This window comes from Vulpes vulpes, chromosome 9, assembly GCF_048418805.1.
Source record: "Vulpes vulpes isolate BD-2025 chromosome 9, VulVul3, whole genome shotgun sequence".
In the NCBI taxonomy this organism is placed as follows: Eukaryota; Metazoa; Chordata; class Mammalia; order Carnivora; family Canidae; genus Vulpes; species Vulpes vulpes.
The window spans coordinates 37,410,874-37,425,986 of record NC_132788.1 but is presented as its reverse complement, the minus strand read 5'-3'; the positions used below and the strand labels follow the sequence as shown (position 1 = coordinate 37,425,986).

Sequence of the window (15,113 nt, the reverse complement as noted above, 5' to 3'; positions counted from 1 at the left end):
GTGTGGCTGATGTTTTTATATTTAATGCTAGTAAATTACAGGATTTCCAGAGCATTACCTGGTCACAACTCCTCATTTGCAAAGGGCTAAATGAGACCCACGAGTGACTCGTCTAAGGACACACGGCTAGTGATAAACAGAACCGGTCTTTGTTTGCCATGCCTCCTTCCTAAAATTAATCTTTGCAACTTCATGAGAGTGGAAACTGCACCTGCTGTTCTCTTGCACCACCAGCCTGAGCAACTGTGCCATATGTACTCTGCAGCATTATTCAAACCTGAGGCGGATGATGGTCCCTATCTCTTTAAAAAGAAAAAAAAAAAAGGCTGCTGGCGGGGCGGGGTGGCTGCTGACTGCGGCAGAGGCATCCAGTCCCTGGACCCAGTGCGGCTGCGGTGGCAGTCACTAGCTGGAACCTGCTGATGGGGCAAAAGGAAAACAAAGGGTCCGAGGTGGACGCTGACAGCTACCGGTAAGTATTTGAGGATGCAGCTAGACACCCAACGGGAAGGGAAGAGGAAGGAGCTTAGGGAAATGAACGGGCCTGCAGGTTGATTGGTTCCCCAATCCTGAGAGCCGGGCTGCAGCCAGGTCGGTCAGTCACTGCAGTTGTTTGCGGAGATCATTGCCCACTCTGCTCGGATACCCGCCTTCCATGGAAGATAGAGAATCTTCTTTCACGTGAGGGGCAGCTGTGAGTAATAGGTTCTTGTAAAAATGCACAGTTTGGGCTGGCAGCCTGTGGGTTTGTGGGTGAGGCGCCAGCTGCCGTGTTACTAGAGAGATCTGCTGTGGTCGAGATGCTCAGACCACCCGGCTTTGTCATTTTAATTTCCACCCTGGGTTGCAGTGTGGGTCACAATGGCTCTATTGCTGTAGCACCGAGTGTGGGATTAAGAGCCCTGTTGAATAACAAAGTGGGATTCTCAAAGTGGTTTATCGTTTAATTTATAGTGATTGTCCTCATTTCAAACAGCACACCCTTAAATGATTCCGCAGTTGATAGTTATTATACAATGATATTTGAAAATCCTGTTTTTAGTTAAAAGTGTTTTGTTATTCAATTTTATTCGAATAAGTGATCATTACATTCTTAGAAAGAGTAGCTCTGTTTTAACAACAGGAATCTCTGTCTTGTTCTTTTTTTTTTTCTTGAAACAAGGTTAATACTTCAGTAAAGACTGCTGGATGTGTTTCTAACATGACAATCGTTTTGGCTTTAATTTTATCCTTCTCTGTGTAATTAAGAGTGAATGCAGGTTAATTCCATGTGTTTTCCAAGCATGAGCTACCCTAAAGTTATATGGAAGGGGAGCTCTTTATTTCTCCACCAATGCAGATAAAATAGTTGACATTTAGTCCCATTATATTTGTCACAAGAAAAGTGGATCTCCTATATTGTTTTTTTAAGCTATCCATTGATAACCAGGGATGTAGCAAATTAAAGTGTGATTATTATGTCCCGGTGGTTTTGCTCATGACTAACCAGCTTTCTTTCCCTAACCCTGACTCCAGGTCTTTCTTCATCCTTTCTTTACCTTCTCGGGCCTGTGGGCTGGCCAATTACCCTTTCTTTTTTTCTGGAGATGAGACCCCTTCGACCTTCCTTTCAAACATACCAACCTGGATGCTCCATATTTCCATCTTTTCCTTGTACCTTGCTCGGTTTGTAAGATCCTTTCTATAATTATGTTGATGTTTTCTGTCCTTCCCATGATAGGAAGAAAAGCCCAATCATAGCTTTTTGGGACTAAAGTTCGCTTGCCTCCAAAGCATCTGGGGTATTGCTGCTTTATGCTGGATTTGTTCTCAGAAGCTTTAGGTTCTGATCTCACTCGTCTCTGCCACATCTTAGCTCTGCAACCACTGAAAACTCGCTTGACTTCTCTGAGTCTCAGTTCCTTCATAAGGTAGAGAAGTTGGCAGTTGTTTTCCACACTACTGTCATGGGGTGGTAATGAGGTATTGCAAATGAAGGAACCGGCACAGAACTTGGCACAATGTTGCTATTTAGCAGGAGTTTTGACTTTCCCCATTCAGTCTCCCCACCTTCCTATCCTCCCACCCATGGGGAGGAAGACTGAAGTGGTGCCTCGTACCATTTCCCTAAAGGAAGGAATTGTGAAATGATCTTTGACCGACTGCATCTCAATACTTACTAAGGATCTCTTATGTATAAAAGTAACACTGGTGCTTCCATGTTGCCACAAGGCTGTTCTATTGGAGAAGGGAAAGCCAACTGTCTTAGTACAGCTCCCATTAAATCCTTTATGATGGCAGAAGCCATTATAATATTGACTGTCCTGCTGTGAGGCCAAGTGAGGACCGCTAAATGTGATTGACGCAAAGGATGCCAAATTGGAAACCAGAATGATTCCCGTTGCTATTCTGATCTTGGACAATCTGGAGAGTAATTTGCTTTTTGTATTGCCAATCCTATTACTATTTTAATTTCTATTTTATGTGCTTTCCTCCTTTCTCCTCGCCACCTTTCCTTTCCTTAAATCCTACACTTAGCACATTGTGTCTGACTTGAACACCTAGGATGGAGCCACTGTGCTGATACCTAAAGAGGAACATAATGAAGTAGGAAGAAACACTAGGTGGGAATCAAGGGGTGTGGTGCTAGCTGCGCCTTGGCTTCTCTTTGTGCTAACTAGAAAGTCATTTACCCTCATATCTGAGACAGGAGATATAGAGTAGATACTCTTTGAGTTTCCTTCAAGTGCTGGGTACATAGTTAATATAGCCTGTCTCAGGGGTACCCTTGGTTTATAACAATTAGTTGGTCAACTAATGTGCTCTGGTGATGCCTGCATTGCCACATTATGTCTATTGTCATTCTCACCATAACCTCCCGGAATAGGCAATACCATTTTGCAGATCATAAAATATAAGGTTAAGAGAGAGGAGAGCCCCAACTATTTCTTATTTGTAAAAAGGGGAGGTTGACTAGATGATATCCATGTTCGCTTTTCTTGCTTTGTGAGTCCTCAGACTGCGAACCCTGAGCTCTAGTTTCCTTACCCTGGTGTCTCCTTTCGTGGCATTTAGACTTTATGGTGACATGAAGCCCAAGCTACACCAGTTCTTGCTTTTGTAAGGGGGCATGTATGGTCTAGTTATAGTAACATTGCATCCAGACAAACATTTGATTTAAATATTCTGCTCTGGATTAGAAAATGAGAAAATAGGAGCTCTGCAGTCCACATATTCCTTTTCATGTGTCCTGAAACTATAGCATTTCTAAAAAGTCAAAGATATCTAAATAATATTATGGGTGATCACTTAAACTTCATAGATCTTCTTATTTCATTTAAGTAGTAAGTACTGAGGAGGCATATGTATTTGAAATTTTTAGGTGTCTGGAATTTGTGCACTTATTTACATAGTAGTAAAGGTTTAGCCATTTTTCCTTGTTTTTAATGTGATGATAAATTTAATCACTAAAAAAGTCCTAATAGGATACCAGATAAATTATAGGCAATATTGCACAAAATAAACATATACTAAAAAAAATTTGTTATTTAGTTGAAATTCAAACTTAACTAGGCATATTTTTATTTGCTAAATCTAGCAACTCGGTATAAACAGAACCTTGGTAAATTAGATAATCATTTACTTTGAGCATAAAGATTAATTTGTTGGTTTTTAAGCTTAAAACAGAAATTAAATCCAATCTTTATCAGTTTTTCACAATATGCAAACATCTCCCTAGTTTTATGTATTAATGTTTTTATTAAATGATTAAGCTAAGTGACCATTCTAAGAAAATATTGATCCTGAAGAGTGTATTGTGTCCAATGCACCTCATATTCCCTAGGGGCCTTGCTAAAGAAGGAAAAAAAAATCCAAGATTTTAAATGTGTTTGTTTGGAGTCAGGTAAATTTGGTTTTGAAAAGTGACTGTACATCATACTAGTTCTGATATTTCACCTCCTGGAACTTTAGTTCTCTCCTTCTTAAATGGGACTGACTATAGGCTAATAAACCCTACCACCAATTTGATCCAAGATATGCTATAAAAATATGTGTTTTTTTATTACCTGGAAATTGACCAAAGTGACTATTCAATCTTTATTGAATAACTTCTGTATCCATGGCCCAGAGTCTGACTGAGTAGGAGATGAACAAGCCATTCTTGAGGAGCATTCAGCAAAGTAGAGGAGGAGGATTTGTATAACACAGAGGAGACTTGGAATACTGAGAGAGTAATTTATATTGTTTTCTTATTAAATCTGAAATATAATATCTTCTCTGTTGTACATTTTACATGGAAATCATTAATTACACCATAATACACATGCATACGCACACCCAACCAATTAAGTATCATTCATCTTTAACTTTATTTTTGGTGTTTTGCAAAGTACATTGATGTGCACCTTCAATTACAGGGATGTATATTAGTGGCTAAAGAAATGGCTGTAGTGACCATGACCTTTCTTATAGCAGATTGTGCCAATACCATTCTGCCATTAGTGACATTTGTAATTCTTGCTATGTCTTAGTATCTTAATTTTGCCCTATTGATTTATAGGGTGAATAATCTGACTTCTCCATTTTGCAAAGATGCCATTTTAAAGTCTTTGCTGACTCATGTTTTGTTCTGACATTAAGGAGGGCAAGACAGTTTTTTTCTGAGGGTAATTCCACTGGAGGCTTTCTGTGGGCCTGAAGTCTGTCTGTATTGGGCTCCCTGTTTTCGTAATGTTAGGGACTTTCAAGGGTAAATTTTTACTGCATCACAGAGGATTTAGCTCCCTATGAGAAAGTAATGTTGATTTTTAAATCCCATTTTCAGACAAATATGTATGCCATTCTCAGGAGATTGCTATATGGGCAATTCTAGCTCTATTCTTTGCTGTAAATGGGTTGAAAGCCTGTTTCTAGGGAAACGAAAGCTATTAAGGTAGGTAAAGCTGCAGAGAGTGGTGCCTGTGAATCCTGACAGTACTGAGAAGAGTGGAAAGGGGGAAGGACCATCCCTGACATCCTTGCTTCTTCCCAGCCTTGGACCCCTTCCTCCCCCTCTGTGAGAAGGGGTTTTTACTATCTATGCAGAAAGCATGCAGTTCTGCAATTTAATAGACATACAAACCAAAAAAGAAGTGACATCGTATTGAGGATAACATTTTGGGGGTAGCTCCTTATTATATTTTTATCTCATCTCTGCAGGAGAGAACTTTCTTCTCATTCACGTAGGTGGCAGTCAGGCATCTGTATTCTATTTCCTGGGAAGTTTCTCTTGTCCTCTTTCTTTCTGGTGAAGTCTACTTTCTTCCACCTTAGAGATCCTTTCATCTTCCCGCACTCCTCCCTACCTACCTGCCAAAGGACAGCTTTTGGCTGAGGGGACCGTCACCTCCTATTTACACCAGGGTCATGATTTACTCCCTGAGTCTCTGGGCTGTTTCTGTTTCAAGTAGCGTAACTCAAAGAGAGTTTCAACTCAGTGAGTAAGTGGACCTGGCACGTTTCTTTCCTCCTCCTTAAATGAGATCATACATGGTGCCAAATTCACCTGCTGTAGGGAAAACCCAGGTTGCCAAAATAGGCTGTTTTTGCCAGGGAGGCGAAGAGGTCACTGAATGGCACACTGTGCCTATTTGGGCAGCAGCTTCAGGTTTCCAAGCCAAATGAATGGATTCCACAGCTGGCAGGGCTGGATGTCCAAGCCCCATTCTCAAATGACAAGTTATAGAGCACCGATTGTTTGTGGCCCCAGTGAGTGAGATAAGGACCTGAATCTGTCATCAGAAAATATTCTGAATGCGTTTTATGTCACTTCATGTGTTAAAGAATATTGCATGAACACAAAGAGTGACATCCAATACTTGCAGAAACTAAGCACTGCAGTTTGCTAAGCACTTTTAGACATAGTACAGGGTAGTCTTTATGATGAATCTACATTATCAGATGAAAGCATTATCAGATAAAGATTTCTATACAAGAGAAGCATTAGACATACAAGTATAAAAATCCTATGTAATGTTAATCTTACAATCAGTAAGGAACAAAAAGCATTTCTGTAGTTTAAAATAATGTGAAATAAAAGTGTATATTTAATTACAAGCAGAGATGTGTTCATATATCTGCATATTTAAAATGTTAACTTATGGCACACCAAGAAATAGATGTTTGTTGAATTGAATAAAGGGTTGTGTATGTGTGTGTGTGCAATCATGAACTGTGACTAAAAAAGACATATATATTTCCTATATATTTTAATCTTGGATTAGTACAAAGTAACCATGAGAATAAAGAAAATAATATATAATAAATGCTTTGTGAATGTTGATGCGCTCCATATATTTCAGTATCATTATGTGAGAAGCAGTCTAGTTTATTGGAGAAACCTCTTGAACTATAAGGTTCTAGAGCTTGTATTGGAGCTGTTTCACTTCCTTACAGTGACCTTGCAGTATCCTCATGGCCCCAGGAGACACTGTGATGGTATGTGATGGTCCGTTCAACATCGCCACTGCAGAGCATGGTTTTACAAAGATTAATATCTCTGTAAACTAACATTTCCATATTTATATACTAACATTTACATTTGCTACAGACAGCCCTTGGGACTTTTGTCAACCTTGTACCCTTCTATTCTATATTCCCTTGTGGCTTGGGCGCATGCTTTAACTTTCTTGAGCTTCAATCTCTTAACCTGTAAAAAGGGGAAACTATCTGGTCTACCTCTTTTATCAAATAGTCTTGTGGATTGCATGACACCGTATATGGAATTATAAAGGACTACAGAAATGTAAGGTACTGTCATTTAAATGACATACACAGGATTTCTAGTTGATTAAGAAGGGCTTACTGGTACCATATGGATCTTTGGAACTTTGAGGAATACTTTGGAATGCTTAGGGAGTAGGTTCTCACAGAATATTTCACAAGGTGGAGGACTATTATATGATAATAAATGAAAGATATTAAAAACTGTTTTAAGCAAGGATGTCATTATATACTCTTCAATGTTTTATAAACCCATTTTCAATATTATCCCATGTATGAGACACAATTTATAGCACAAAGTGAATTTTTATTATCTTTAAATGGAAATACTGTGCATACAAAATAATATATATAAATTAGAACCCTTTACTTGCCTTTTTTTTTTTTTAGATCATTTCCTTTTTTATTTTCAAGAGTTCTTTATGTATTCTGGACACAAACTTTTGTCAATTATCTGTATGGCAAATATGTCTCCTGATTTTTGTAGCTTGCCTTAGGTGACCAGAAGTATTGATTTTAATGTGGTTTGACTGTAATCATCTTTTGTCTTATGGTTAGTGCCTTCTATTTGTTCTTTAAAGAATTCTTTACTTTGAAGTCATAAAGATACTGTGTTATATTTCTTTCTAAAGACTTTAAGGTTTGATTTTCTCATTTATGTGTGGCATTGATATTTGTGTACCATGGGAGGTACAGATATGTTTTGTTTTTATGTAGATAACCAACTGTCCCAGTAACATTTTCTGAATGGTCTGCTTTCCCAACTGAATTCTCTAAACACTTCTTCATGTATCAGGTTTCCGTGAATGCAGGGCTCTGTTGCTAAGCTTTTATCCTGATTGTTCCTGTGTGAATGCCCTACTAACTTAGTTATAATAGTTTTACATTAAGATTCAATATTTAGGGGTGCCTGGGTGCCTCAGTTGCTAGGCATCTGTCTTTGGCTTGGGTCCTCATCCCAGGGTCCTGGGATTGAGCCCCGAGTTGGGCTCTCTGCTCACCCAGGGAGTTTATTTCTCCCTCCCTCTCTGTCCTTTCCCCTGCTCATGCTCTCTCTTTCAAATAAATAGATAAAATCTTTTAAAAAAGTTTTATAAAGAAAGATTCAATGTCTAGAAAAGCAAGTCTTTCCCCTTACTCTTCTGAAGGAGTGCCTTTTAAAAATATCCTTGTCCTTTTGTTCTTCCACAAAACTTGTCCAGCTTTATTTTAAAAACTTGTCCAGCTTTATTTTAAAAACTTACTGGGACTTTGGTCAGAATTCAATGAAAAGATCAATTTGAGGAGAGTTGACATTTCAATGATATGGAGCCTTTTTTTGTCATCATGTGCATTATCTCTGTTTTTATAAGGGCCTCTTATATGTTTATATAAGAAAAACAATTCAAAGATTGTTTTTTATGATGGATGTATTATTGTCCATCTGTAGGAAGGTTATAGTGATTTATACCACAGGGTTTTACGTTGTGTAGCCATTTTACCAAACATGTCAGGTGATATAAAGCTAACTAATATTGTAGATTTCAGAATGTGTTTTTAAAAAGATATCAACAAATTGGAAATAGAGATGGAAACTCATTCAATGAGGTTAATAAGCATGAATGTGCAGTGTTCCACTGTTCCACTGAAATCAATGCTTCTGTTTCTCTCTAATGCTCCCATGGAAGCAGAACATCATGAGCAGAGAAATTATGCTGAAGGCAAAGCCTGGAGGGTCTCTATTCAAGTATAACTAATCCTGGATTTCCTTTGGAATTTCATATTTTATTTTTTAAAGATTTTATTTATTTATTCATGAGAGACAGAGAGAGAGAGAGAGAGAGAGAGAGAGAGAGGCAGAGACATAGGCAGAGGGAGAAGCAGGCTCTATGCAGGGAGCCCGACGTGGGACTTGATCCCAGGTATCCAGGATCACGCCCTGGGCTAAAGGCAGTGCTAAACCCCTAAGCCACCCGGGCTGCCCTATCATAAACATTTGTATAAAACCTGTGTCTGTTCTATGACACATTTATACTTTATGACTATACTTAGAATGACAATTGACAAAATCTTTTTTATTTAGAAAGACATAATTTGGATGAATTTGTATTCTCAGAATTTGTTTATGAGTTAGATCATAGAATGACTCATAGAATTTTACAGGTGTTAATAACCTGGAACGCTTATTCCAACCCCTTGTTTCACAGATAAAGAAATTGACTCTTATCTTCCACTTTATTTCACATAACTTCTCTTAATCTGAACATTTCAAATTGAAGAGTCTAATTTTTGAAATTCATTGTCATAGGCTTTCGTTTTCATGCTATATAATTTCTTAATTTAATTTCAATTCTTTATTTTTTAAATTAAATCAAATTTTAATTCTTTAATTATAAATTTCAATCTAGAATTTCTCTAACCCTTTTTAAAAAATATTTATTTATTTATTCATGAAAGACATAGAGAGAAGCAAAGAGACACAGGCAGAGAGAGAAGCAGGCTCCATACAGGGAGCCCAATATGGGATTCGATCCTGGGAGTCCCGGATCACACCCTGGGCCAAAGGGAAGCGCTCAGCCACTGAGCCACCCAGGCATCCCAAGAATTTCTCTAATTCTTGACCCAAGGCAATCAAGTTTCATTACATATGATTTTATGTGAAAGAATAATCAAGATTTTGGATTGGCTTGTTTTGATTAATCTCACTCCTGATGTCTGGTCACATTTTTATTATAACAAGTTACTGAGGAAGTGATTTCAGGAAATCACGCACTGATTACAGTGCATTTTGAGTTCTTTTCCTGGGTTTTCATGAAGCCGAGAATCTATAGTGTTATAAGTCTAGCTTATATCTCTAAATTACATTTGTGTGCAATGAAATATCATTGGCAACAAAAGTAGAATAGGCATTCAGGAGCTGGTTTTGCAGCTTCCAGTGTGTGAGTGCCTAGCTGAGTGAGCCTGAACACTGTTCCTCACTTACTGTGCCCAAGTTTCTTCAACAGTCTAACTATTCTCTCTTGCTCTGCCCACTTCAAAGAATTGTTTAAGTGTGGTACTAAGAGAGTGTCTTGAAAATTATCAAGTGCTTATATGCATGAGAATGTATAAATGGGTAGAAAATTCAATCTCCTGTGTCCTTCTGGCTTATCACTGTTGTCAAAGTGTGTCACTTATTTTCCTAGTTTTTTTTTTTCTTAAAATATTAGACTGTTGGAGTCACTAGGGGTTGTTGAGAATATTACAAAAAGACTTTCTGATAGTTACATTTTCTTTTCTTTTCCTGATGGGGATGTTTCACTTTGAAACATGACTTATATGTAAAGTCATAGCTTTGGATTTAAAGGCATGGTTTCTGAAAAAGGGCACTCATCTAAAGTACGTGTTTCACTTGAAAGAAGCCAGGGAAATGGAGAAATGAGAAGAAATGTGTAGGGAGTGAGAACAGGAAACTAAATTAAATAGATATGTTTTTTTATTTATAGAGTCCACCATGTCTAGTTACACGTGTGTGTTTGTTGGTTGTGAGGTAAGGGATAAATGCCATGCGATTTGGCAGGGCTCTAGTGCAACCAGCAGTTTATAATTAGAAAGTCGCTGGAAATAAGAACCGTGGCTGTCTTCCACAAGGAATTACATTTTTAGTGCATTTACTCAGAGTACTTTTTCCCTACTCCCTCTAACCTTCCTTGGTTTTTCTTCCAGGATCCAAAAGTGATGTGGCAATGCAGGCATTACCAGAGCAAGCAGAAGGGCTCTTGCCGGTGAGTGTTTTATATCTGGTGAGATGAGGGTGAGAAACACGGAGCCCAAGAGCTTCTGCGACACTTTTCCTCACCACCTTCAGAAAGAAAAACAGAAGATTCCCAGATGAAAATTGCTACTTTCTGCTGTGGAGAAAAGCCAAACACCGTTACCTACTTGATACTAGTTTACCTTAAGAACTTCTGTGGGTTGCCAGATCAGAAGGCATAACCCAAAGAAGCAACCACTTTTGGACTGGAGAGTCTTACTTGAAGGAAGACAACAAGACGTAACAATGCTCCCGGGCATCAGATGATGGGTGGACACTGAGGGGAAGATGGGCTTCTCACCGGCCACGCAGAGCTGAGCTCGGAGTATACACTGAAAGGAAATACAAACGAAAGACTTAGAAAACAGAAAAATAGTTTCATGATTTTCACAGACACATATTCCAGAAGTAATAATGGAGACCACGGATAATAGGTAAATGAGTTCATGTTTTAAGTGACAACAATTGGCATTGATATTTTAAGGCTTATTGGGTTTTCCCAAATGAAACATAGATAGGGCAAAACAGATGAAAGCTTTCTAGAGATGAGAGGGAGTCAAGTATAGATATTTCAGCTGTAACGGGAATGATGGCTATAGCAATTCAAGCCGAGGGTTGGAAATCATTCCCTACCTTTGTCCAGATGGTTTTTGGATTTTCTGTCTTCTGGTGTGGCTGTTGTAATGGATGGTTGATTAGATGCCCCATCCCCATTTTCTCTTTCCTCAAGTGTATATGCTAGTGCCTCCTACGGCCATGGGATTATTTGGAAAATATGAAATAAAAAACTGAAGTATCTGAAATTTTATCAAATTACCTGGGAAAGGAAAGAGAGAGAGAGAGAGAGAGACAGAGAGAGACAGAGAGAGGGAGAGAGAGAGCAGTGAACTTTGGTAAGAATAAAGTTTACTCCTTTCCTCAAATTTAGTTGCTATTTTGTAAGAACCATACAAGCTTGAGATTTGAAGCAAAAATATAATGTTTACAATTACTCCTTAAATTTCTATGTGTTTTTTTCCTTAAGCATATGACAAGACACTCTTTCATTGATTTTGAATGCTGTATTCAAATAGTATGCTCAATAAATAAAATTTTAGTGCCATAGAGACCAGGTAAGCCTTCACATCTCGTACCCTAATGATATCAACAGATGAAAAGACTTTCCAAATTTGCCTTTCAGATTTGGCTTGTTGAAAAAAACCCCAGTGTTTGCTTTTATTTTTCAGAAATTTCCAAAATAAAAATTTTTAAATGTTGTATTCACTAGACAGAGGAGGTAAGTGTAACTTTTTCAATAGAACTTGCCTCTTAGCAAATGAGGATTACTTTTGTGACTGGTTTGTACTTAAATATGCGAATGCACACAAATGTTGAGATCACTTAATGGATTTGATTTTTATTGGCCAGTTGGAATATTTGACTATTTTTTAGTATAATAAGAAGGCATCTAGAGCATCTAAGATAATATTACTGATGTTAAATTGTTTAAACATGAGAGAAACATACTTATGTGTCACCATACATGCTATCTCAGAGTATTTTTGAAGACTTTTCTCTTTTTTTTTTACCTTTTAAAGTGCTTCTATATTATGCCTTCTCAGTTGTGAAAGTAGGTGTTTTTCAAACTAAAGGTAAATTCATTTTCATACTACTTGGCAATTGACTGATTTGTTAGACATAATGTCATTTTAAAATTTATTTTATTTTTTTAAAGATTTTATTTATTTTTTGAGAGAGAGAGAGAGAGAGAGTGTGTGTGTGTGTGTGTGTGTGTGAGAGAGAGAGAGAGAGAAGGGCAGAGGGAGAGAGAGAGAAGCAGACTCCCTACTGAGTGGGGAGCCTGACATGGGGCTCAATCTTGGGACTCTGAGATCATGATCTGAGCTGAAGGCAGACATTTAACTGACTGAACTACCTAGGCGCCCTTATAAATTTATTTTAAAGAGTGATGTTTATGTAGAATCACTGATGCTGTCACTAAAGTATAACTTTTCAACAATCAGGATTGATTTGAAGTATCTAACAGATGTTGAAAAAATGACAGATTCTGGCTGATAAACTTTTAATATAATTTAATTTATTTGAGAGAGAGAGAGAAAGAGAGAGAGAGAAACATAAGCAGGGAGGAAGGGCAGGGGCAGAGAGAGAAACAGACTCCCTGCTGAACAGGGAGCCTGACATGGGGCTGGATCCCAGGACCCTGAGATCATGATGTGAGTTGAAGGCAAATGCTTAACTGAGTAAGCCATCTAGGAACCTCTGGCTGATAAATTCTATTTATAGCTTTAAAAAAGTATATTAGCATTGAGTGTGTCTTTGCAGATTCTGTAGTCTTTGGGTACTGTAATATTTTCTCAGAACTGATATATTTATTTACTTAAAGCTTATTTACTTATTTACTTAAAGCCAAAATGTCAGTGGACGGGATATAGCAACGTGTGTGACTACACCAAGTGGAATACGTGGGCTGAGGGCCAAAACATCAATCTTAAGGTCATTTTTTCTAAGTACACACTTTTATTAAGGCATTTAAAACCTATCTTATTAAGACCATAAATCTATAAAGCTTGATTGCCTGGCTTCTTTGATCCTGGGACAAGATAATAATTTTTATAGGTGAAAAAGATCCAGCTGGGGCTTCTTGAGCTCTGGGGCATAGTATCTTGAGTTCTAAGGGGTATGTGTATGTGGTGGGGGCTCATGCAGTTATGGCATCAACAGTTCAGGCCCTTCCTAGGGTATTGCCTTTATGTAGATATTTTGGGAAAAGAAGTTAGATTGTCTATCTAATAGGCAGTATCAAGCGTTACGCTAAAATAAAGGCAGATGTATTATTGGATATGCCATCTGGATATTTATTTATTTATTTTTAAAGATTTTATTTATTTATTCATGAGACACACACACACAGAGAGAGAGAGAGAGAGGCAGAGACACAGGCAGAGGGAGAAGCAGGCTCCACGCAGGGAGCCCCACGTGGGACTCAATCCTGGGTCTCCAGGATCATGCCCTAGGCTGAAGGCGGTGCTAAACCACTAAACCACTGAACCACCCGGGCTGCCCTCCATCTGGATATTTAAACTAAAAGTTGAGACTTAATCTCAATTGTAGAAGGATGCTTTGGGATTGGTTCTCTCTCCATGGCCATCAGGAAGACTCTGGAGCTTCAGTATGTGCCAGTGTAAAAGCAGAATCCAGGATGTGGAAGGGTGGACCAGATTTGGAGAAATTGTCCTCCACAATGCCTAGGAAACAGTTCTAGTTACAGTGTGCTAAGGAGCTTCGCTTATTTGGTATGGATTCAGGCTGGTGGTGATGTCTGAGATCCTTTCTTATGGGTCTTGTTTGATAGATAAGAAAGCTGAAATTATGTGACTTGCTCAAACTCATAGGGTTAGTTAAAGAAAAATTTTTTCTGACACTTGTTAAAATGGTTAGGAAGACTTCATTCAGGACTATTGAAGGGATGTCAAGAGCATTGCAACAGGGGAGAGAGATCGTGCTCAAATCCGAATACAGCAAAGACGACTAAGGATTTATAGCCAATGAACAGAGTGTGGGGACCAGGGGATATAATATTAATAGAAGGAGATACCCAGTGTAGGGGGATTCTTGCTAAACCATCTTGATAGAATTCTTGCTGAAGGCTGGCCAGGGTGATTGGGTATCAGGGGTAGGGATTATGGAATTTGGTTAAATATTGAGGGTAATTGGATGTTAAGAGTAGGGAGATTTTTGCTAAACTGATTTAGCAGGATTCTTGCTAAAGCTGGGTTAGGCAAGTCAAAGACAGAGCTTAAGGGCAAGGCGTCATTGAAAAGAAGGCTCAGAGGTGTCTCCTAAAGTTTGGTCATGGAGAGAGCCCAGGTTCAAGCAGGTTCAAGACCTGTGACTGGTCCTGCCTCTCCCATCTTCCTCCAGAATCTACCCAATGTGTCTGGCTCCACCGACCTGGGGATTACAGGGCAGCCCTTTCAGTTAGGATCCTCCAAATAAATCTCTATTCTTAAAATTATTCATTCAGCTAACATGTATGGAGCATTTATTATGTGCCTGGGGATACATCAGGGAATTCAACTGATACAGATACTGACTTTTGTGACTCTTACATTCTATCAGGGAAAGACAGAAAATAAGTAGTACATAATTAAGTTATATGGTATCTTGTATGATGGAACTAAAGGAATGGTAGGCCAAAGAAAGGAGGTGGGAGTCTGATGGGGTATAGGAACATGTGTCTCAATTTTAAATAGGAAGGTCAGGACAGTACTCATGAAAAATATTAAATTTGAGCAAACACTTGAAAGAGAGGAAGGAATAATAATAATTATAAAGGAGAAGAATGTTCCAGACAGAGGAATTCATGCAAAGTACCTAGGTAGGAGCTGCCTGACATGTTACAAGAATAGGGAGGTGGTGGGCATGCTGGAGGGGAGTGAATGAAGGCCAGTTGACGATGTGGTTGAAGAGGTACCTGGGCATCAGGTCATCGTGAAGGAACTGGGAATCCATTGCAGGATTTTAAGGAGTGACATTCTCTGACATGTGTTTAAAGCAGCCCACTAGCTGCTATGAAGAGGGCCAGGTGTAGAAGTGAGGA

At 38.6% G+C, this 15,113-nt stretch overlaps 1 protein-coding gene across 4 annotated transcripts in view; it reads left to right on the top strand.

Moving 5' to 3' along the window:
- The first annotated feature begins 241 nt into the window (after positions 1–241).
- SACS (sacsin molecular chaperone) overlaps positions 242–15,113 on the top strand; it is an 89,754-nt gene continuing 74,882 nt past the window's right edge. The window contains exons 1-2 of one of the 4 annotated variants that reach the window (XM_025996666.2): positions 242–472; positions 10,426–10,947. In XM_025996666.2, coding sequence (XP_025852451.2) covers positions 10,928–10,947 — 20 coding nt within the window. In that variant the 5' untranslated portion in view covers positions 242–472; positions 10,426–10,927. The other 3 variants (XM_072719817.1, XM_072719818.1, XM_072719815.1) reach the window with 3 other exon arrangements.